This window comes from Electrona antarctica (genome assembly GCF_951216825.1).
Source record: "Electrona antarctica genome assembly, chromosome: 4".
Taxonomy (NCBI): domain Eukaryota; kingdom Metazoa; phylum Chordata; class Actinopteri; order Myctophiformes; family Myctophidae; genus Electrona; species Electrona antarctica.
The window spans coordinates 28,548,413-28,573,433 of record NC_136809.1 but is presented as its reverse complement, the minus strand read 5'-3'; the positions used below and the strand labels follow the sequence as shown (position 1 = coordinate 28,573,433).

Genomic DNA, 25,021 nt, shown 5'->3' with positions numbered 1-25,021 from the left:
CCGTTTTATTGAAGACAGGGCAGGGGGGGGGGGGGGGGGGGGGGGGGGGGGGGGGGGGGGGGGAGGGGGGGAGCGGGGGGGGAGGAAAATTGGGGCAAATAAAAAGCAGCCAGAGTGAATGAAATGAAAGTAAGTCTTTAAAGGGTTTTGGCAGGGAGTGAGCAGGCCTGACTTGGCTTGGCCTAATTCATCTGCGTTGAGGAGTAATTTCCTCAACACAGTCAGACGGTCTTCGTATAGGTCTTTCAAAGTTTGTCAGTCGCTATGATAGAATATGCAGTGGAACGTGCCAGACAACAGGCCATTAATGATTAAAATAAATTACAAGACATTGTATCCACAGTTTCATAAACTGTTAGGTTTATTTGTAAACACGAAATGGTAAATCATGAGGTCATCAGCCCAAGTCTAAACCACCCGTGTACATATACAGTACTTTCCCTCTTCTACAATAACAGCAAAGACGGAGCAAGAGCAATAATTTAACATTATTCATTCATCAATCGAGTTGTAAAATGTACATCCTATGTGCGCCCCCACCCCCTCCCGTTTCTAAAAACTTGTTGTAATAATAGTAATTATTAAAGTATTCACAGCAATCAAACTTTGCATCCTGACAAAACCAACTCACACATATAGGAAAACATACACCATCATCTAGGCCGTTTATCCACAGTCTCCACGCTATCATAGCCTTCATAAGTTGATGAGACTTTACACTGAAGCAGACAGCTGCTAGCATGCCCTACATTCTGTGTCTCGCAGGGGAAAGAGATTGCAAACGGGACCCACACAGGAAGTAGTAAGGACCCCCCCCCCTGCAATAGCTCCTGAAATCAATACAGTCACTGAGACATGGAGTAAAACAACACACAGGTTCTTCCAACTCTTTCTGCCCAGGCAGATATGAGTGATGTTGCCTTTAAGACCTTAACTCAGCCATGCTGGGCAAATTGGTAGGGCTTACTTGGGCCCATGTAGACATGCATCACTTAAGGTTTTAACAAGATGAGAAATAATATGACTGCTGCTAATCTACTGGAAAGTATGGTTGGCATTCAGTTACCAAGAGGCACGTATGGTTGCCAAAGGGACGGAGCACAACAGTGCTCGTGTAGCCTATGTGACCAAGTATTGCACCATTATTGCAACACAACAGTCACACATGAAACTAAAAAGCCCTGAGGATGTATAAGTATGTATCCTGTATAAATCACAAGGAGAGGTTTGCGTGGCAGAAACACTCATAACATAATCATTATAATGTATATCAGACAAAAGCAAACCCCAAATCACAAAATCCCTAAAAAAAACATCACTAAAACATACCTTGAATTGCAACAACAAAACCTATATCCACCTTAGATGAAAACTGAAAACTGCACCAATAAAACCTAGACATTGACAATACAAACCAAAGGTAATCGCTTGACAGAAAAATATAAGGTAAATAACTTCCCTGAATAAAATATCTCTATCTCAATTAGAACTATAAAGACTCAATACGTCATCAGAACACTTCAATAGGGTTTCTATATACACGTTAATCCAGCAACACTATAAATTCATTTTAATACAAAAAAAAATACATTGAATACTCACATGACTACTTTTTATTGCCAATTATGAATCGCAAGTGTTTTAATTCCATCACAGGGAAGTCGATATTAGATTTGGCTGATTATTTACGCCCAAAACAGAACCACTGCTAACATAACAACACTGTGTCCATCTCACTCTCTTGAGCGATCATGACCGCATGTCTGATCAATCGAGACTTTGTTTATCCTTTTTGATGATCCGTTTGGTTTTGGTTCGATTCGACTCGGCTTTGAAATCTGTTTATTTCATGATTTTATGGAGTTTCTTATACACTTCATGGTTCATTAAAATATATAGTATACATATTGTAAGTGAATTCAATTAAAGCATTGATGTATTTATATAATATAAAACTCTTTTATGCATTGCAAAATCAAGAGTTGATACTGACCGTTCTGGGCATGGGCGGCGACAGGGAACCGTTGTTCATATAGGAGTCATTGCTCATGTTGGTCATCATGATGTAACCTGGGTAGCCTGAGTATGGATGGCCTTTATTGTACATGTCCGCGTGCTTCACTGAGAACGGCAGAAGAACAAGACACATGTCAGCTATACAGTATGTACAACTGCCATTAAACAATACATTAATAGCTAGACTAGATACGTCTGTGAATATCTATTGATTGATTGAATACTTTATTAGAGAGAATTGGCATGGGTCAAACATTTGCGCTAAAAGGATAACACAACAAAGTACTGGGGACTTGTTTCCAACTGCATAAATCAATTAACTACATTTGATTTGATAATTTATTTCCATATCAACCATTATCGCTACCATTTTATCTACTGTGGTCTGTTATCTACTGTTACTTTCCCTACCCATACACAAAATACATTTTATTCACGCCAACATTAGAACTCGCCTCAATTCTGTCAAATGTTAATAAATATATACAACAATTCAGAATGAGATATAGGCCTACACATTGTTTGTTTTCACATTAATGTGGCCCCCGTAACACGAAGTCCAGCTGTGTGTGTGTGTGTGTGTGTGCGTGCGTCACGACAAATGATATCGCTGTCGATCGCTTTGACCCCATGCTTCTGTGTTGCCACAGCCTTTTGTTTGTGCTCTTTTATTCCGGTCTCGGAGAGGAGGGTCGTATTATACACGGAACAATGGAGCCCCTCTGTGCCAATTAGCACCAATTAGACCAACATACAGACTGTGTCAAAACAAGGGAGACGCCCCAACTGTTCCTCTACTGCCTTTGACCCAGGAGAGGAGGAACCTTTTTCATAAAAGAGGCCCCACAATACATCACAGCCCAAATGCAACACCACGCACTCACATCACTGCTTGGTGGCTGGCCGACGCATGCTGGGGTAATAATAAGGCAGGGCCAGGGCAGTGGAGTGTGTGTGTAGACAAATGGCAATGTGGACCTAGTAGGAGAGGGCTAGTGTTTGGTTTGCAGGGGGAGGGTTGTTGCCATTCTCAGGATTTGTTAAGGAGGAACAGAGAGGAGGCACACTCCTTGTCAAGGCTTGCAGCCAACCAGGTGACAATATATGGGACAGACAAGAGACCAATGAACTCAGCTGAGTTGCGGCAACACTGCATGTGCCTATTTCAGGGTATCATATACTGTAGGTCAATTTGATAACAACAATAACAAAGTCTGGTACCAAATGTCGTTTTAGACTCCCACCCAAGACTCAATATGATTTATCATTACACAAAAAGTCCACATCAACTATAACGATGCTAATAAATGCAATATTTAAAAGAATGATTTGTTAAGTATAGAAAAGTCATCTTACTCTACAGGTTTTTTGGCCCCCACCATAGGCCACCAGAGGTATGAGGTAGGTAGCAGGTAGGAGTGTCTATGAGGTTTGCAGCATATGTCTTGACTAGACTAAAATCATATTTCAAAGCAGCAGAAACAGAGAATCAGATAAAAATGATACAAGTGTGTGACTGATCATGTTATTGTTGTCTTTCTCTTGGTGTCCTGTGATGGTATATAGTGGTTAAGAACTCATGTCACAAAAAAACTACTATCCTTAGTTTGGCCAATAAAGTATTACATCTGGTTAGTATGGGTCTCCCTTTTGTAGTTTTCCTCTCAAAGTTTCCTACAATCTCTCAGGTGTCCAATCAATAATGGGAGGAAAAGAAAATACTGTGCTAAAAAGGAGAGCATTGCTCACCACGCTCCCTTATCCCCCCCCCCCTTTTCTTATTTTCTTAACTGGCAAATTACTGGTAAATTGTTTTCATAAGATATGCTTGTGGGCTGATGAAGAGCGTTTCACTTACCATCATCTGGATGCTCTCTGTGTTTTTCATGATACGAGTCATGGGATATTTGTCTACCTCCCTATGAGGGGAACAGATATAAAACAAATTAATTGATATGGAAAACCTTCATACAAAATATATACAGTATATATAAACACATGTCAGACCCTGCTGCCTAGACCCAATGCTATCCGTTCTGCTTGTCACAAAGAAGAAACAAACGAAAGCATGCATTCATGCACACAAACATACTGACAACGTTGCCTGTTGGATGGGTGATGGAGCAGTCTGCAACTCTTGAACCCCTTCTTTATGATTGTATGTTCAACAAATTAACTTGTTTTCACTACTATCTCATGTCCACCCTTATTACCAATGTTCCTGTTTCCACATCCAAAACAAAAAACAAATATACGCAATAAGTTCAGGCTCTGGGAAAGAAGGAACGTGTGACGATAAATTAATCAAATTCAAAATAATTAAATAAAAATGGTCCAAATGGAAGTGTAGCTAAATTTTTGACAATTTTCACTTCCTCAGAATGAAATCAACATTGAGGGTTTTCCTCAAAATTTGCCTCATTTTAGAGATCACCATCTATTTCTCAAATTTCTTTCTCGTCTTGAGTTGGAATTGGTTAAGAGGACCTCCTGCATTTGGAGTTCACACCCCTCAGGCTGGCTTCACGCTGGGCCTGGCAACTTCACTGGATTCCCAATTAACATCCAGCCTCCGTCCCAGGAGCCACCGTGACATTTGTTAGTTTTTTTGTACGTCCAAGGCAAGATGCACTGAAATTCCATTACCCCTCGGAAACAGACAGAAAATATATTTTTTTACTCCAGCTCCAACTGTTGGAATGATATAGAAGTTTGTTCTTTATTTCTGAGCTCCAGCCTTAAGTTTGAGTGTAGCCTATTGATTTTATTGGAGGCATGCGCAGAGATGATGAAAAAAAAAGAAAGAAATTGGACTGAGAAGATGTGTGGAATTTTACAGTTTGCATTGGCTCAGAGTTTGGAAGCAGCATCATTAGTCAACCATGCTGGGTCAGTATGAGTCGTTTAGGAAGCATTTAGGATTCCTAAAAGCAGAATGCAGAACTCTTCATATTTATATGATTTTTTATGAACGCATACAATCTATCTCAGAGCATTTTATTCATCTTATAAATCCAAATCTTAATTTCCCTCATTGCTCCATATTCCCAAGGCAACCACAACTATAGGAATTATTTAAATTATGATTATGCTTATCCAGTATGATTTTTCAACATCATGAATCACTAATAGGCCTAATAATAATAATAATAATAATAATAGGCCTAATGGTGTAAGTAGCCTAAACGCATCCAACCAAAATTATTTGAATTCGATTAGACAATTTGCATTGCTGACATCCTTAGGACTTTTATGCCAAAATGAATCAACATGTTTTAAAAGCAGATTTAGGCCTCATGGCTTTATTCACGACTCAGCCTGTGTTTACATCTGATTAGGCCTGTCTATGATGCACTGTCTATTACGCATATCTTACAGGCCCATTTGGTCAAAATGTCCCTGACATAAATTGTCTCTCACACACTCACACACGCACATGTGTGTGCACACACACACACACACACACACACACACACACACACACACGTACACGAAGGTCCAGCACAAATAAATGGGGTGACCATGGTGTATTTTGCCATTAAAAGTCAATTAGATTAGTATGCTACATCTTAATTGCTGGAGGTGCAGTGATGAACCCCGGGTCTGCCTATAGCTCAGCCTCTCTATAGGCTACTTAAAACTCCCCTCCCAAAAATAATAGTCTAGCCTATAGCCTACTACTTACATCATGACTGTTGCTGTTTGGACTTGACTCCGACTCGTTTACTAAAGACGACTTGATATCGGCCAAGTCGCCCTCCTCCTCGGAATGACTGAGCTCGGCGAAAATCTGTTCTTTCTGCGGGTCTCCCTCGTCTTTGAAGGGGATCATCTCGTCCGTAGCGCAGAGCTCAGGGTCGCCACCGCCGCCCGATAGCTGTGGCATCTTGATTTACTGACGACAACAACCCGCACTGTCCAAACGGAGTGCGACAGCGAACACGTCAAAACAGTTATAGAGAAATCCCCCGACAACACCGGAAAACGTCCTCCAAGCAAGCCAAGCAGGCTGCCTCAGCAACACCTCTCAGTTGAAGCGTGGCGTGGAGAGGAGGAGAGGAGAGCGGCGTGCAAACACACGCTGCTGGTTGTTTTTGTTGGCCAAAAAGCAACAGGAGTCTCTCGCAAGTAGCCTAGAGGCAGTGAAATGTCAAAGAAGTGAACCTAAAACAGCACCAAAAACCGGAGATGCTGTCGTTTAGGAAGAGTTGTTGTTGGCCTGATTGCACGCTTCAAACAGCGGCACTTTAGAGAAATAAACATACAGTCAAAATCACATCAGTTCGTTTTCACGTGACTATGATGAGAGAACGCTCCAGTGGGTGAAAGATAAAGTATTTGAAGAAAGATGAGACGTGCGTATTTCCTCGTGCCAGCAGTGGTCCTCTTGGATTTAATGTCCTTGAGTAAAGTACGGGGTTTAAAGAAGAAGAAAAAAAAGTCAAAAAACAACGTCTGGGTTTAAAGAAGGTAGGCTAACTGTGATGGGAAATGTCACACAGCCACAGCTAAGTAGTATAACACCGCTACCTACCACGTAAACAACAGGCTACGCATTATTTGATCTGTTAATAGGCCCGCACATAAAATACATCCTCGGATTGAAAGAAGCCGAATCAAAAGAAGTCATAAAACAAAATAATGACGAGGATAGAACACCGACTTCCGAACTGGAGCTCTGCTCCAAGAAAGTAATGTAACGGTGTGTGTGTGTTGGTAATGTAGCTCTGCCCTCTCTCTCTCTCTCTCTCGCTCTCCCTATCAGTTCCCCTCTCTCTCTCTCTCTCTCTCTCTCTCTCTTCCTATCAGTCCCCCCCCCCCTCTCTCTCTCTCTTCCTATCAGTTCCCTCTCTCTCTCTCTCTCTCTCTCTCTCTCTGTGACTGTGGATGGGATGGGAGAGAGATGAAAGGGATCCAGACTCTGATTGACACTACACCGATTGACACTCCTGAGAGAGACTGCAGATTTATACATCGCTCACAACAAATGGGTAGACAGGGGGAGAAGAAGAGAAAGGGTTGAAGGAGACGCACGCACACTGCGTGATGTAAAAACAATATTAGGAAAAGACAGACTTAATTCGGTGGAATTTAATATAGATTCGCTTGACGCTTTTTGTATTGACAGAGAGAAAAAAGGACACATTGGCACGGAAAAAGGCTCACCGAATATAGGCTAGTGGCAAAAACTGTCAAAATTAATACATTTGCATTGCCAAAATATGAGCTAATTATGGGCCTATAAAAAACATAAATATTGCTTGGATGGAGAAGCTGCGGGCAGGTTATCGTGTGTGTGTGTGTGTGTGTGTGTGGGGGGGGGGGGGGTCTGTTGGCTGCTGCAGTACTGTCCTTCTAATTAGCCACATCAGTATTGAAATAAAGCCAATGTTTTCCCGTCTATCTATATTTCCTATCATGAAACGAAATGTGAGAATATTTTTTATTTTTACCAATAACCATATTTTTTCGTTTTAAGTAGGCTAAAGTAAGTACTAAAGCAAACATCAAATCCATCACCAGAATGCATATATGAAACGAAATATATTTTGATCGTATAAAAACAAAATAAGCTACGTTAGACATTCACAATATTTAAGTTGTGTTTTGCTTTGCAACAGGACACGAAAATAAGCAAGGAAGGGAAAGTTTCCCCTTGAAGAGTCGGAAATGTTTCATGAGAAAAGAAAAAGAAACAAAAGAAAATAAAAAAGGGGGGAATAAGAAAAACACGAAGCAGTGTGTTTGTGTGTTTCTGTGGCTCTGGCTGCAGAGAGATTGCGTGAGAATAACTTGGGTTCGGGAGGCAGATCTTTATAAAGCACGGAGGTGGGGTTAAGCGGGCGGAGCCGCGGCTTCCTTTGATCTTCTGGCGGCTGGCTCTTTCATCCCCGGCTCCCCCCTCCTCACCCTCCCTCGCCTTTGTATGACTAAATTTGGTATGAGTGTGGAGCGGGGCCAACATTTCCACGTGTGCGTTCATCCCAGCTGAGAGAGAAGGCAAGGGTTCTCTTCCGGGTAAAGGAGACAGCGAAAAAGATCAAAGGCTCTGGTTTTGGAACTGAGCGTGGATTCAAAAGAGCCGAGACTGGCTGCATTCCAGAGAATAGCGGAAAGCTTACTCAAACACGCGCACGGCGCACGCACAAACACAGACACACACGCACGCGCGCGCACACACACACACACACGCACACAAGCTACACAAGCGCACGTTATAGAGTTAATTAGAAAGATTTCACACAGGCAGACCTGAACAAGCAAACCTTTCATTAAAATATCATTTAACATTTTTCCCCTTGTTTTCAGCCCGAAATTGTCTATGTGTAATACAAGGCAACAGAGTCTGGCTGTTTGTCTTTCCCCATGCAGTACTCCATTGAAGAAGCCGACATTCTGCTTCATTATGGTTCTGTAATTTAATAATCCTGTTACATTTTCCACTTTTAAATTGTTCCATTATTTTACTTGTGCTTTTAGAAACGAGTCTATCTGGCCAGTTTGGCCACTGCAAAATTACAGCTGAAACAAGGACACCATTACAATTGTATTTTCTTATTTTCCTTGTTGAATTGAAAGACAATAAATTAAAGCCTGGTCTAGGCCTACACTAGTCCTAGTCAATATTGGCCACAAAGCTAGTTAATTTAGTCCATGCATATTCTCAGTGTAATGTCCTTGGCTGAACAGTTTTTGAGTAGCTAATAAAAAAAGTAATAGTCTAAATAATTGGAACTATACCACTTCTTCTTTAAATGCAGTAATTTAAATTGCATGCGTAAAACATGATACCACCAAAACAGGCCTACATTTTTATCTTGAATATTGTCCAGTAAATAATTGCTGTCCTGGTAGCGTCCTACATGCGTAGGAGAAGGTTCACCCAAAATTATGAAGTATTGACAAAGTAGGTTAATAGAAATCAAGGAACCATAACGTCCCCAAAAACATCAAAACATTTTAGACATAAAATATCTGAGGGACTATTAATTAGAATGAACAGCACCAATATTTTTTGTTCTCATAAACTTTACATTATATAATTTATCCATTGATCAAAAGGATCACATTTTCCTTGCCAATGAAAAGGAATTAATAACATGATTAAAATCAAATAATTCATTTTAAATAGGAACACTCTGCACAATTTTGTTTTGGTCTCATCACAGAAAGGCAAATGGCCAAACTAACTTGGAGGACTTTTATTCTATTTTCAGTTGATTGCAAAACTCAAGACTTGGCTTGAAGCGTTCATTATTTGATGCCCACACAGCCGCATGCATGAAGGACTATATACTGCCAGTGAGTGAGTGAGTGAGTGAGTGAGTGAGTGAGTGAGTGAGTGAGTGAGTGAGTGAGTGAGTGAGTGAGTGAGTGAGTGAGTGAGTGAGTGAGTGAGTGAGTGAGTGAGTGAGTGAGTGCGTGCGTGCGTGCGTGCGTGCGTGCGTGCGTGCGTGCGTGCGTGCGTGCGTGCGTGCGTGCGTGCGTGCGTGCGTGCGTGCGTGCGTGCGTGCGTGCGTGCGTGCGTGCGTGCGTGCGTGCGCGCGTGGGGGAATAGATCTTGATTAGGGCATAAGAACAGGGTCAACAGTTCACTGTATGGCTAGCAATATACAGTGGGATGCTATACACACAAACAACCGACAAGCTGGCTTAACCAGCATGTTTTATTATTTATATAAGACCAGAAATTATTTCAATGTTGATATTATGTAAAGAAACCAATAATTGTGTTCCTAATAGGAACACTGATGTTGTAAGTGCGAGGTGCTATATGGACATTTAATTTCACTTGAATAGTTGTAGCAGAATAGCTGATGAAATAATACAAAAAAGTAATTTTAATGTTTTGTATGACAATTACTTTCAAACCTGAATGTGTAAAATGGTAAATGGTGCAAAATTATATAGCGCCTTTATCCAAGGCGCTTTACATAGATGTGCATTACATTCACCCATTCACACCCATTCATACACCGATGGCGGCGGACACCATGCAAGGCACCAACCAGCACATCAGGAGCAATTAGAGGTTCAGTGTCTTGCTCAAGGACACTTCGACACTAACTCTGGGGGAGCCCGGGTTCGAACTGGCAACCTCAACCGGCCACTCTACCCCTGATCCACCGCCTGTGTAAACCGTGATGTGACAAGAAAGTTTATAGTCTCTCATGTGGCACATTTCTACACTATCATTGATATAAATGAACACTTGTTTGTGGTTGATGTGAGGTCTCCAAAACCTGGTACAAGCCCTGAAAGTCAAAATAAACCAGCAGAATGGAGAGATGAGGGCGAGAAAAAGATTGAGCAAGATGGAGAGAATGAGAGAGAGAGAGAGAGAGAGAGAGAGAGAGAGAGAGAGAGAGAGAGAGAGAGAGAGAGAGAGAGATTTACATGCCAAGAATTACATTAGCATTTCTCTCCTAATGAGTTCATAAGAGTGACCCCTCTGGATCTCAAATAAAAAAGGAAGCTTTCCTGCTGTGTGCTGACCTGAATTCACTCTCTTACTTCAGCTACTGCACAGTAAAATCCTGAGTATTATTTTAAATCTAGTTGCTGCGAGAGTGAGGTCTAGCCAACCATCCTGAGACTGAGAGTGTACAAATGTACACTCGTTGAGTTTCAAATGGATAAATGAATACTGAGGATTTTAATGTGTACTACATATGTTATATTAAAAAAAGGATATACAACTTTAAACACACACAGCATAATTTAACGCTGCATCTAGTTTCCAACCCTAATCTGAGTAAAGATATTAGCATACAATGTGAAGAAGGAAATAACTACAACAATCAATATATTCAATGAATATTGTTATATAATAATATTAATAGCATATTCATTAATGGCTGATATGTCACAGTGTAGTGGTGAAGAAAATAAATTGAAAAACATCTGACTCGCTGTTTTCATTTTGATATTACAGGGACATTCAAAGTGTATCCGTGTAACAATACGAAATTGAATTAATGTGAATTGTGCATCAGACAAAATACCATTTGTAAGAACAGCACTCATTATCAGCTCATCAGTCAAGGTCTTGCTTTTAGATCTATTATTGTCTCAACTTTTATCTGGTCTATTTTTGTATTTGGATGCATAGCACTTCAAACAGAAGTTACACTAATTATCTCTCAATGTGTTTCTCTCTCACTGTGTGCGTGCGTGCGTGCGTGCGTGCGTGCGTGCGTGCGTGCGCGTGTGCGTGCGTGCGCGTGCGTGCGTGCGTGCATATTTCTCTTTGTAGCCGGGGAGCCACAGGCCCAAAATTGGACAGGACCTGTGATGTCATGCCATACTTTTTATTTGTGTTTTTTCTATTAATTTGGTCATTAAGGTCCACAGAATAAGAGGCATCGCATCGCATTTTTGTATACCACACCACCATAGACAACCAAATTTCATCATGCTTTAAGTAGCATGTGACAATTGTGACATGTCAAACTAGGGGTTTTTCATGATTCGGAATCCATTCCAAGCATTAGTTTTGCACGAAAAACACTCCATAGCCATAGCCACTTGCCAAAATGTGCCAAAATGTGCTGACCTCATCACATTTGTGCTGACCTGTGGCCCAAAAGCTCAACTTGAGCTCAATTTGATGTGTGATTATTTGTTCATATTAAAGGCTCCACTGTCAAATTTGGGAGAATGGCTGTAGTGTTTGTTGTCTGTGTTGATGTTGATTTTTACAAACTCGTTATCTGTCCCTCTCTGCAAGTTGATGAGCATATCATACACATACATAGATAGTCCAAGCAGACTCCACTAGACCATTTTGTGTGCATGTACTCAAGTACTTTGGTACAATTGGTACAATTCTGAGGTAGGCTATTTGTACTTCTACTTTCTACTCCACAAGGAAAATATTGTACTTTTAGTTATTTGAAAACTATTGTTACTAGTTACTTACTTTGTAGATTGTATTATGTTATATTATATCTTATATAATACAATTGATACAGGCGGAAGCTCATACTTGTACCCATTGTTCACATTTCTGTACCCAGTTCAGGTCGCCAAGTCATAGATCTTCCGCAGAGTATGCGGAACTGCCGTTTACGCCTGTGTATGTGCTCTGACTTTACCTCACTTTGCTCTCACTTTACCTCTTTACCTTTCAACCCAGCTTTTGCAGCTTCCGTTTCTCAAATCCGCCATTACTACCTCCGTCCGTGTACTAAAGTCTATTTCTCTTCAGAAGCGTTAATACTGTAACTGCAATGCAGCATCACATCAGAAATGATCCCAGAACGTCCGCGTTGTGTTCAATCACCACGGATGCAGCCTATACATTCAGAGAAAAAAGGCGCAGAAACAGTAAGTGGACGGCTGTGTTTCCTTTTTCCGATCACGTGACATGCACGTCGATGCAGTGCAAGGCATCTTGGGTTACAGGTGCATGATGGGAATCTTTTTTATTTTATTTTGTATTTTTTGACATGTGCCGCTAGATGAGGATGTGAAGGCGTGTGAACCTTTAGTTAATAACATACACATTAACCACTTCAGCCCTATACATTTCAGCTATTTTCGAAATATTTGTATTCATTTGAAAACTTGAAATGGGACCTTCTTTATAATGCGTTATTTTACTTTTGGAACTTTTAAGTACATTTTGATTTTGTACTTTTACTCATACATTTTGAATTCCGGACTTTTACTTTAAACATATAGGCTACTATTTATATATTGATACTTTTACTAAAAGTAAGAGTAAAAAATTGGAGTGATTTTTCCACCACTGTCCACCACCTTTCCATCAATTTCTCCGCTGTGCTGCAGTCCCTCTACCTGCCACTCATTCACTCACTCACAACAACTTCCCTGATCTAGAAATTACAGCCCTCAGCCCTCCCGGCCATGCATATCCCACAAATAACCCACAGGAAACAAACATCACATTAAGATGAAAAGAGTGTGCAATTAAAGTCAGAGGGGGGGAAGAAAAAAAGGAGCCTATTTATCAAACATGCAATTCTAAAACAAGGAACGAGGGGGGAGGTCTAAGAGGTATAAGGTGAGTGATTATTTACCCTGCTCTTTGATTGGTGGAAGATGACTCATCTTGATGAAGGAGAGGGAGAAGTGTGTCTTGCGGGTAAAGACGTAGAAGAAGAGAAGGGAGAAGGTGTGTGTGTGTGCGTGTGTGTGTGTGTGTGGGGGGGGGGGGTTATACGGTAGTCTGTGATCTGCTGATTTATGGTAGTAAACCGGCAGGAGGCTGTCTGAGACACGCTGTTATTAAATTGAAATTATCTCCTTGATGGATGTGGCTTGGGAATATGTCATGCAATGCACATATATTTTTGGATGTGTTTTAATTTGGGGGCAGAACGTGGGGTGCATGGGAATAGCATTAGTTATTGGTTAAAGGAGTAAACAACACAAGATGCCTGCAAAACACATTCTTTCAATTCAACAGTAAAGGCTAGGGACCTAGGGTAAGCTATAGCATCATACAGCAAATATAATTGTTCTTCTAATGTATTGTTTCTATTTTTGATGTATAGAGAAACTAATTATTTTCCATGGGGGATGTGGTGCTCCACATAAAGTAGGCCTACTATGTATGTAGCCTACAGATGTATCTAATCCAGCCCTTCAGAACACCTATTCCTTATTGTGGACACACGCACGCACGCACGCACGCACGCACGCACGCACGCACACACGCACAGTTAAGGGTTGAATCACAGCAGCTGGCACCTGACTCCACCTCTCTATCCTCAGCAGGCACTGATGCTGACAGAAAAAGAGGAGAATTACTGAGTAAGCTTCTCAGCGAGAGAGAGAGAGACAGAGAGAGAAAGAGAGAGAGAGGAAAGAGGGAGAGAGGAAGAGGGGAGGTAGAGCAAGAGAAAGTGTGAAAGACTAAGGGACAGACTGAGGAGCGGGAGGGGCGAGCAAAAAAGAAAGGTGGAGAGAGAGAGAGAGACAGAGACAGAGACTGAATAAGAAAAGATAGGAGGGAGGAAGAAGGAGGTGTTGAGTCAGGGATCACTTATCCCCCAGAGACTTGGTTGTCTGTCTTCCAGGCAAGACAGTATTAACTTACATTCTCCACACATGCACACGCTGTCTGTCTTTCTGTGCCACCATCATCACTAGAGTACAATACACAAGAATTCAATGTGTACTGTACATACACACACACACACATGCAGCCCACTGTCTACATGATGCTGTAACATACAGTATTGGTGCTGCCTCAATGCTGCCCACAATAAAAGCCCTCAGGTCCAAACGCACTGCACGCACGCACGCACGCACGCACGCACGCACGCACGCACGCACGCACGCACGCACGCACGCACGCACGCACGCACGCACGCACACACACACACACACACACACACACACACACACACACACACACACACACACACACACACACACACACACACACACACACACACACACACACACACACACACACACACGCACAGTGGTGCTGTCACCTGGGAAAACTAATGAGCAGATTAACTCTTGGCTGACCCAGATGCCTGGAGGGCCTCTGATGGAGCATGTATTTACCTACAAACTTCACCCAGCCGGGGCAGCCATGCTTCTCAGCAGTTCTCTGTCACTTGGTGTGAATTTATGTAAAAATCTGCTGAGCTCGCTTATTGCCACCACGAGCTTCTATTGTTGATAGGGGAGGTGAGTTAACCCTTCACGTTATTGTACTACGTTTGTATGAAAGTAGCGGATTTAATTATTAATTCATTACTGATTAAAAAGAAAAAAAAAAGAAAAAAAGCATTCGTAAAGCACAAATCTTCTGTTTAGTTGTGGAATTGTTTTGTTTCTCAGTGGGAAAGGGCAAGGTTTCAATTACTGGTGTAATTGATCAGGTTATAAGGAGGCATGGCATGACTCCTCCTGTGTTCCACATGCATGTCCCATCTGTCCAGAAGGCCAGAAAGCTGGGGGAAACACACACCTTTGCCCTTTACACCACACGTAGGAAAACAAACACCATCATTTTAAAGGGCAAGATCAGCAATGTTAAACCTAGGCTATTGCATTTTGCATCTTACTGTACATACAGCACCTGTAGCACTTGAACCTGTAAAGAAATATTAACTCCAGGGTCAGCTGTCGGTTGAAAAGGTGAGTTCCCTTTCATAGACTGGTGCGGCTGTGGGGCGGCTGTGGCTCAGGAGGTAGAGCAGGTCGTCCAATGATCCCTTGGTCGGCGGTTCGAATCCCGGCTCCCGTCGAAGTGTCCTTGGGCAAGACACTGAACCCTACATTGCCTCCAATGAGTCGGTCGGTGTGAGCTTGCCACCATTGGTGTGTGAATGTGGGAAGTGAGGACGCTGGCGTCGACTGTTCGCCGCTTCACCTCCCAATGTGTGAATGAATGAACCATTGTAAAGCGCTTTGAGCACTATAAAAGCGCTATAAAAATGCAATTCATTATTAGACTATTGCTGCTAATTACTAGCATTGTGTCAAAATAGCGCCAAAAAGCTTTTTGTAGTCTTCACAGGGGATTTACGATGTTGACAGATACTGTGCGATATGTAGCCGTCTTAATGATCATCCCTGATGATATCTCTAAATCAAAGCATAAACGTGGCAACATTGATAGTCAAGAATGGCTGTCTAAGAGCTGATCCAAGTCATAATGGCTATGACAGTGTTTTTGCAGTGTCCACATTTTTTAGCAACATTTGTAGTGTGGCCGGTGCTATGACAATTGATATAAATAAAGTTAAGGTTGTTAGACCACAAAATATTATTGCAGCAATTTGACAGATTTCATGTGTTAAAATACAGAGGAATCAATCTGTTGGTCTATGTACAGGCATGTTTGTAAAAAAAATACCAGGAGATATTATCAGCTCCATTTGGAGAATTTCCAAACTATGTTGTCATCTTCTGCCAAGTCAAAACAGGGTTCAAATGAATCTATTTTCCTTTTTCCTTGTTTTCCTTTCCTTGTTATCTCAAGGCAAGGTCATAGATAAAATTTCAGAAGTGATAGTGACATTTAAGGAGGGAGGTCTTGCAGTCCTCCAAAAAGGCTTTATACAAGTGTAGCAGATTTTGTGCGGATTATTAACGTTACTGTGACATTATCACATGATTCATATCAAACAACAACACTACGAACGATATACAAAGTTGGAATGCGTATTAGCAGCAAGAAGCTAGAAACAGGACATCTGACTCTGGAGATAATATATTGTCTGCATATCTATGTACCACTGCATGATGTATGTGAGGGTCTTCAGAGGTATAGGCCTAACATTCGCTAAATGATTTTATCCATTAATTCAGTGTTCCTCAATTAATGTACTGACACCAAAAGTAAATCTAGATATTTGACTTTTACAGTGTACGCTAGAAAAGAAATAACAGTTTGAAGGCCTTCAAAATGCCGTAATTGTCTGCAACACTGTTTGTTGTTCTACAGTGGTGTTGCACTATACATTCTCCAGGACGGAAGTGTGCAGCTTGGTCCTCCTCACACACGCACGCACGCACACACACACGCGCACACACACATGTGCACACATGTGAACGCATGCACACACGCACACACACAGCATCTCCTTTCATCCTTTCACTGCGTTACAGGAGAAAGCAGCACTGAGTGTCAAGCGTCAGGGCCCGCTGTGCCAGGGGTCAGGGGTCAGAGCTGGCCCGCTAAGAGGTCGCAGGGGCCCCCCGTCCCGTCTGTAATCAACCACATAGTGCCAGGCCGCCACCTCGCTAACCCCTCTGAAGCCCACTCCTCTCTCTCTCTCTCTCCACCCGGCATCACCTCAGCTCGGCAGCTCCGAGATCAAACAGAAAGCAGTGTGGCCCCGGCGCTATCGGCCTGGGTGTCTCAGCACATCAACGGAGAGCAGCTAAACAATAAACACAGCCAGCCTGGCCTGGCTCACTGTGTGTGTGTGTGTGTGTGTGTGTGTGTGTGTGTGTGTGTGTGTGTGTGTGTGTGTGTGTGTGTGTGTGTGTGTGTGTGTGCACGTGTGCATGTGCGTGCGTGCGTGTGCTTGTGTGTGTGTGTGTGCGTGCGTGTGTGTGTGTGTGTGCAGTGTGCACGCGCCTGCGTATGCATGTGTAGTTGTGCACATATATGCCCACATGCGTGTGTGATTGCTTATATAAATGCATGCCTGTGCGTGACTGTACTTGGTTGTGTGAACATGTTTATATTTAAGCCATTATGATGATTTTCCTTTGTGGTTAACACGCTACCCTGCATGTATGGTTGTACTCTGGGGTGCCCCGGTATAATAATAATAATAATAATAATAATAATAATAATAATAGTAATAATAATAATAATAATAATAATACATTTTATTTATTACGCACTTTACATAATCAGTTAGATAAAATCTGGGCATAGAAAATAATAATCATACTATAATTCACTCAGTCTGAATGAATGAATGAATGTCTGAATGTCTGAAACACTGTCGTAGCTCCTCACTGGCTGCACCAATTGCTCCGACTTTTCACACAGGCATTGACCAGAATATTACAATATTATAATACAGACAAATGCGGAATTTTACAAAGTTTATTGCACAAACATGCTTTTGTGGGGATACATCCGCTATGTTTGCGATAGCGTAGCCTACATGCGTTATAGCGAGACAGGACCATTCCCTCCCAATCAGTAATGTGATCTATTACATCACATTACCCACACTGTACATCAGGTGTTCATATATTCAGAACGGGTAAGGTCTAGTAATAATAATAATTTTTTAGTGCATTTTTAAAAGCATCAGTGGACTGTGGTGCTCTCAGGTGTTTGGGGATGGCATTCCACAGACGTGGGGCAGTAGAGCAGAAGGCCCAGTCGCCTATGTTGCAGAGCTTGGTCATGGGGACAGGGAGAAGGAAATAGGCAGTAGGTCCGGGTTTGAACCTAACCCCGGAGGTAATGTTTTGCACATAAACGTGCATGTTTGGTGCACATTTGTCTGCACATCACGTATTAAGCCTATAGGGCTATAGTGGTTTTGTAATAATCATGGTTAAAATGTATTTGTAATAATTTTTACATTGTATTTAACTCACTTTGTTGAATTCTATTCAGGTGTGTAAAATATATTTGAATTTATTTCGGGACCCCACTGTCAGTGTCCCAACTTTGGCAACCCCTGTCCTAGACCACCGAGTGTGACTGAGTCTCTGATTGATTCTCAATCTTTATTTTCACACAGAGAGAAACTAAACAAACAAAAGCCTCTTCAACTCCCTGGAGTTGTTACTAGAGAGGAAAGCATTTCCAGACACAGGCACACGCTGCCAATTTGACAGGTTTAGTTGCATGGCACCCTGGCTCCGCTGCTTTTGTTGTATTTAAAAAGCATCAGCTGGGGTTTTTCTGGTTGGGGAAGGAAGGGAAGGAGAGTAGACGGAGGTGGCAGCCTGTTTCTTTTATTTATCTGAGTGCCCCTCCTCCTCTCCCCTCCTCTCCCCACCCACCTTGCGTTGTCTCTCTTCCAACATAAGGTGATTGTAGTGTGTGACTCTTATTTTGGCAGGCTCTTCTTGGAAAGTAGGTGGTGGTGATTCACCAGTACTGTCATTATTCTTAATTACTTATGATAAAGACAGTGATTATTACGATTGACACTGATTTTCGGTAATTTCTTAAATAACATCTTTAAAAACTGCCATCGGCACCCCATTGGCAATGGGTGTGTGTGTGTGTGTGTGTGTGTGTGTGTGTGTGTGTGTGTGTGTGTGTGTTTGCATGTGCGCACATGAGTGTCTACACATAAAGACGTGTGTTCGTGTGCACATGCATGACTTGATGTGTGTGTGTTTGTTGGTATAGGGTCCGGGAGGGGAGGGGCGGAAAGGAGAGGGGAGATCAAAGGCAGCCTCAGTCTGTAGCTGGCCTTCATTTCTGGACGGTCCCACTCTGAACTGGGAATGTCATGCTCACCCTCCCCAGGTCTTTTCGAGCTCCCACAAGTGGTCACAGGTAATATTTCTCAGTGCCATGCCTACACCTTTGTGTGTGTTTGTGTAGGTGCATGCGTGTGTCGTGCGTGTGTGTGAGCCACCTCAGTATCGAGTGATGATGACATAAATTCAGTGGCATGCACAGACATTTAGAGGGGCAGGTGCTCAAGTGAAAAAACGGCACCTTGTGCAGCGCGTGATAATTTCACACACATACCCAGAACCATATACAAACTGTCTTGCCCTAACTTAGCCTCGCCTTGAGACTTAATTAGAGTAATAGTTTGAATTTGCAATACACAAGCTACATAATACTGTAACACTACATCATCCATCCTCTTTTCATCTTCATGCCAACATGGTCAGAAGATAGTTTGAACCCATGGCCCCATCCTTGCCCAAGGCTTGCCCTTGTCCACGCCAAGTCTGAGAGTTGTTGAGATCCCAGAGGCATAGCATGTACAGCAGCCATGCCAAAACCCTGGTCTCCAGCCATCTGCCTCATAAAGTCTAGTCACGAGAGATCTGCCCTGGGACCGAGACGTTGTGGGCCAATGTTACAGAATTTTGACAAAGCACAATCTGAGCCACAGGGATGCATTCTGTAAATACTCAACTGTGGCTTATTTTTCCTTCTTGTCCTCAAACAACAAATGCAGCTGATATGTAATTAAACAGTGGCATGGAGCTACACAAACGGAAAAGCAGGGGCGGCCTAGTGCTTAAAGCATGCAGGGCTTGCACTCTTTTTCATTAACAAATTTGCAAAAGTTCTCCATAAGCCACAATGACATTTCCACATGCTATATAGACAGATGAGATTCATCCTGCCAGCTGAATGCAACCAATCACATCCCTGTGTGTTGATAACTTGATATTCACTTTTATTTCATCCAGAGATCAGTATTCTACAATCTACATACAGTATGGAATACGCGCCCCGGGCCGACAAAATATCCGAGCTCGATAATATCATCACTTCACTTAGGCTAGGCTATATTTAACATAACGTATATGATAAATGGTATTTGAAAATTCTGTGACTTTTCCAGGCTTTCCAGGAGAGTGGGAACCTTGTTAAAGAGATCAAATCACAGCAGAAGGTCACAGGTTTGATCCACACAAGAAGGCCAATGATACTGGGATACTTCCAAGTATCATTGGCCTTCTTCTGCTGATTCCAGTGGTCTACTTAATTTGCCATGACATCTTGATGGTCATAAGCGTCCCTGGTGAATATGTCTGTTTTCATCTCCATCCAATTCAGTAACTGCATATACAGTAGTAGATGTTTGATGTGTCTGAGAACCAGCAAATGGGATGACAGGGTCACTTTTATCTAACACAAAAACACAAAAAGAAAGGGAGAAATAGAGACAGAGAGGGGGAGACAAAGAGGGAGGAAGAGAGAGAGAGAGACAGAGAGAGACAGAGAGAGAGAGAGAGAGAGAGAGAGAGAGAGAGAGAGAGCTAAAGCACACAGGGGAGACATAGAGAGGGAGAGGGAGAGACTGGAGAGAGGTAAAGAGAAAGAGATGGGAGAAAAATGGGGGAAACACAGAAAAAGTTGGAGTGAATCGGAGGAGAAAATGAGGATGATTTAACAGAGGACAAATCCTCGAGAGATGCTATTCAAAAAGCTCCTAAGTTTCCCTCTGACAAAAGCATCCCTCCCACCTACAACATAAAGCATGTGACTGCTTCCTCTCTTTGTCGCCCGTCGCGGCTTCAGGTTCAGACTTTAAAGGCATTCCCAGCCCTGTTTTATCGAGCCTTTGAGCCTCATTTTTATATTCCTCTACTGCTTTATTCCAGCACATTCAAAGACCATTCTCAGGTTATGGGAATTCCCCCTGGTCGACGATAAAAACAATTGATATGGAAAAGTCCAGTTCCTCAGCAAACCTATAAAGGGAAAAAAGTTACAACTGAGGGGAGTGGAGGGGAAGGAGAAGTAGTTATGGGCTTGTGAGATGTTGTTAGTTTGATCAGTTACTGCTAATGAAAACCATTTCAGACTCAGGCTCTCCAATGGTTTCTGTGAGAAAACAAGACCGGGTTTATTAACGGCGTGGCTTCGGCCGAGTGTGTGCGTAAAACCTGCACACGTGAGCCCCGCATACGCGCACTTTAACATATAGGACTGGATCTATTAGTGCGTGTGACGGTGTGTGAGCCTGGTGTAGCTCGGCCGTCAGACGTCATGCATGTTGATAACAGGGTTTTAATTCTTACCCAAATATGAAAGACTATATACTATCTATAATGTCAGTCATTTATGACTTAGGCTATCCATATCTATGAGGCTATATCTATGATGTATGACCCCATTTGGGCAAGGTTCCAGTCTGGACCAACCCCCTTTCATTTCCATTATAAAGTTTATGTTAAGTACATACAAGATAAAAAATTAAAAACATGTGGGAAAAACTAAATGTGTGTATAGGTACTTCCTTGGCTTACTGGCAATGTGTGGAAAATAAATGTGCCTCTGGTTGGTGCAGTGGTTAGTGAGAATGAGATTAGCCCCATACACGTACAGGGTCATTCACCTAGGTGGGTTAGGGTTAGGGTTAGGGTTAGGGTTAGGGTTAGGGTTAGGGTTAGGGTTAGTGAGAATGAGATTAGCCCCATACACGTACAGGGTCATTCACCTAGGTGGGTGGGTGGGGCAGCTATGTGTTGACGCCGGTTCAAGAACATGCAGAGATCAGCATTCTTCTGCTTCAGACTTTACTTATGTGCTATAGCATACATGGGCAACTGGCGGCCCGGGGGCCACATGCGGCCCCCACCTTCACTTGGGCAACTGGCGGCCCGGGGGCCACATGCGGCCCCCACCTTCACTTGGGCAACTGGCGGCCCGGGGGCCACATGCGGCCCCCACCTTCACTTAATGTGGCCCTCAGGTTAATTTCGGAATACTGATCTGTTATTGATTCCAGCTGTTACAATTCCTAACATGCGAACATGACCCGCTTTAATTACTTACAGTCTAAATTAAGTAGCTTGCTGAGTAGTATTACAAATAATGTTATTGTCTTTTTTATGTCCAATATATTTGTTTAGTTAAAATGACTTTTCAGGATCCCAATTAAAAATAGCAAAAACAATATTCAGGATTTCAATTCAAATATAGCAAAAATAGCCGATCTACAAGTTCAAAACGCGTCGCAATGCGACGTGTTTTCAACTTGTAGATCGGCTATTTTTGCTACGTGCAATGTGGCCCCTCTGGAGTGAGTATGGAAATGGCCCTCTCCTTCGTCAAAGTTGCCCACCCCTGTGCTATAGCAATGAGCTCATGCCTCGTTGTCAGGACCACATACTTTTCCAGTGCCATGCACATCCCAGACCTTCAGTTTGGACTCACAGCTGGTCTTTTGTGGTGTTTGTCCCGCCCCTCTTCCATCATAGGTAAAAAGTGACAGTGATGACAGTGATGAGCGCAGCGTTCTAACCAAACTCTCCACGACCAGATAAAAACACCAATGTGCAATGGTGTAAATATGCGGTGTCAATACACTATGACCTGATTCCTTTTTATAGCCCTATGTCTTTGTTCTGCCTTGTTTGTTTTTTGTTCTGCTCATTTATATTGTCACAATTGTATATGTTCTGTGTGTTCTGTGCTTCTATTGTTTTTACTGTGTCAATTGTTCAGCACCTTGTAGCTTTGCTTCGAAAGGTGCTTTATAAATAAAATGTACTGACTTACTTACTTACTTACTTACTTACTTACTATTGAAAATAATTCACAACATACAATGGCTGGATAATTTATTTTTGTTGGTGGATGCACAGCCTAAAGGTAGCTGCATTTACAACCAGAACAGTTATCAGACATGCAAATGTCAATTTATACTGCCACAGAACACTTGTGTGTTCTGGAAGCCATACCCCACCCACCACTAGTTACCGTAGTGGCGACTTGCTTGAGACAAACATCGTATACTGTATACACTGCAGCCAGCACCACTGGAGCACATGATTTTACTACTATGATTTTGTGATGCATTGTCGCCCGGCCCGGCCCTAACTGGGCCCTCATCAAACCCCTGTACACTCAAGACACTGCCTCCGCTGCCACCCTTAGATCTCCATATATGGAGCTGATCTGTTATGACATTCCATTATGTTGATCTGACGTCACAACCCTGTACACTCAAGACACGCTAATATAATGGCCAGTACAGAATTCATTACATATGTTGATCTGACCCCCCATGCTAAAGCGCCAGCGCTCGCCCAGCAGTCTGCTGTCACCTATAGGCGGATGCGTGCAGCCCTCAGGCATCTTACTGGTATATAAGTATGAAGAGAGCTCTTTCTTCCTCATCTTTCTAGCATATAGATGTGCATTTATATACAGATGAAAGTTTATCTAGCAGATATATCCCCTTGCATTGACAGGCATAATAACTGAGTAGTCCCCCAATAATAACAACCTTGTATATGCAGTTATATCTTCTCCCTCTATGACATCTAACTGATCTAAGATAGAGCTCCAATATTGCCCATTCTGTTCATCATTCAGCAGGGTGATGGCTGTCCTTTGACTGTGCTCCACTTGCTTTTCATCTCCTCATCCTCAATCTCGCTTTCAAAATGGTGGAATCAGGCCTGTTATAGCGACATCATGAGGCCGATTAGAACGATTTTGGGGCAGGTTGGAGGTTATTTCTTGGCCTAGTGTGTGCCTGCAAAGTCTCACACTGATTGGTCCAGTGGTGCCAGAGATTAGCGGTTCACAGATGGAATCACGGACGGACAGAATAACGTAACCGAAAACATAATCTCCGGCCTTTGGCCATCCGGCCTGGGGGAGATAATAAAAGTACAGCAGTAGTTCGCCAAGAATGCAGTCAAAAGTGTGGGACTTTAACAAGCTCCCTAAAGTGCAGTGTGCTAATAATACACGATGGCCGCACAACACAAAGACTAGGGCCAAAGCAAAGGCTGCATTCAATAACACATTTAATGCTGAAGAAGAAAGAAAAGCATGCATCACGCAACCCTGCACGATGCCATAGCCTACCACGCCACGCCACGCCACACTATGCCATGCCACGCCATATCCCATCTAAAGTCGATGTGATGTGAAAACAAGGTGCTGTGGAAGAACAAACCCACATCAAGCCCTCTCCTCCTCCCGTTATGGCTGGGTGACATTGCCTATGCATACATTTACATGCGAGCATTATCTATCTCGCTAATCACCGTATTGGGGAGCCGTGATTGCAGTGTTGCTTAAGATGGGTCCGAGTAGGCCGTCTCTTTTGTGTTGAAGCTAATGATGTCCCTTTGTGATAGGGTCTCCGTACGAGGGGTTGAGGACAAACTGGTAAAGACTCGGCTGAGCTCGCTGTGGGTCTTAGTGTGAATGGCAGCTGCGGTAATCCGGCCTTTGTGTCCCCAACAGGCCCCCACTGAGCTCTCTTGACAGGGACCGACGTTCCCAACCGCACCAGACGGCCCAGATGGGCCCTAAGAGAGAGGGAGAGTGACACACACACACACGCACACGCAAGCACGCACGCACACAAGAGGAAGCTGGTGAAGAAAAGATGCAGAGAACGGAAAAACGGGGAGGGCGAGAGAGCCTGAAGATATCAAGCGAGAAGAGGGGGGAGACAATCAAAGATGTAGTGCCGTGATTCCCCCCCCCCCCCCCCCTAAAACATGATCAGGTATACTATAGGCGGAAGATTTCTTTCAAAAAAGTGTACAGAAAGTGTAAAATAAATTATGTTTTTATGTGGCCACATCCACCAATTCATTAGGTATACCTGGTTTTCACCTTAGTACCACCCACCACAGCTGTTGTTGTATGATAATGGGGGAGGGGTTAGGGTTATGATGTCACTAAAATGGTGTTATTGCGATTGGGCCTTTTGACTCAAAGGCTTTCAGCTCAGAAACCAAAAATACACAGGGAAGACATATTTGAATATTATAACCACACATGGGGTCTATTAGAGTAATGTTAACTCCATAGACACATGCAAAACAAAAAAAGTAAAAAAATCACAACACTCCATCTTTA

The 25,021-nt window shown here is 42.7% G+C and overlaps 1 protein-coding gene across 6 annotated transcripts in view; it reads right to left on the bottom strand.

The window, feature by feature from the left end:
* The window catches only part of lef1 (lymphoid enhancer-binding factor 1), a 66,448-nt gene extending 59,745 nt beyond the window's left edge, over positions 1 to 6,703 (bottom strand). For all 6 annotated transcript variants that reach the window (XM_079498190.1, XM_079498192.1, XM_079498191.1 and 3 more), the window contains exons 1-3: positions 5,702 to 6,703; positions 3,875 to 3,935; positions 1,994 to 2,121 (exon numbers count right to left, since the gene is read on the bottom strand). In XM_079498190.1, the coding sequence (XP_079354316.1) occupies positions 1,994 to 2,121; positions 3,875 to 3,935; positions 5,702 to 5,902 (390 nt within the window). In that variant the 5' untranslated portion in view covers positions 5,903 to 6,703. The remainder of the gene's footprint in view (positions 1 to 1,993; positions 2,122 to 3,874; positions 3,936 to 5,701) is intronic.
* Between the last annotated feature and the right edge of the window lie 18,318 nt (positions 6,704 to 25,021).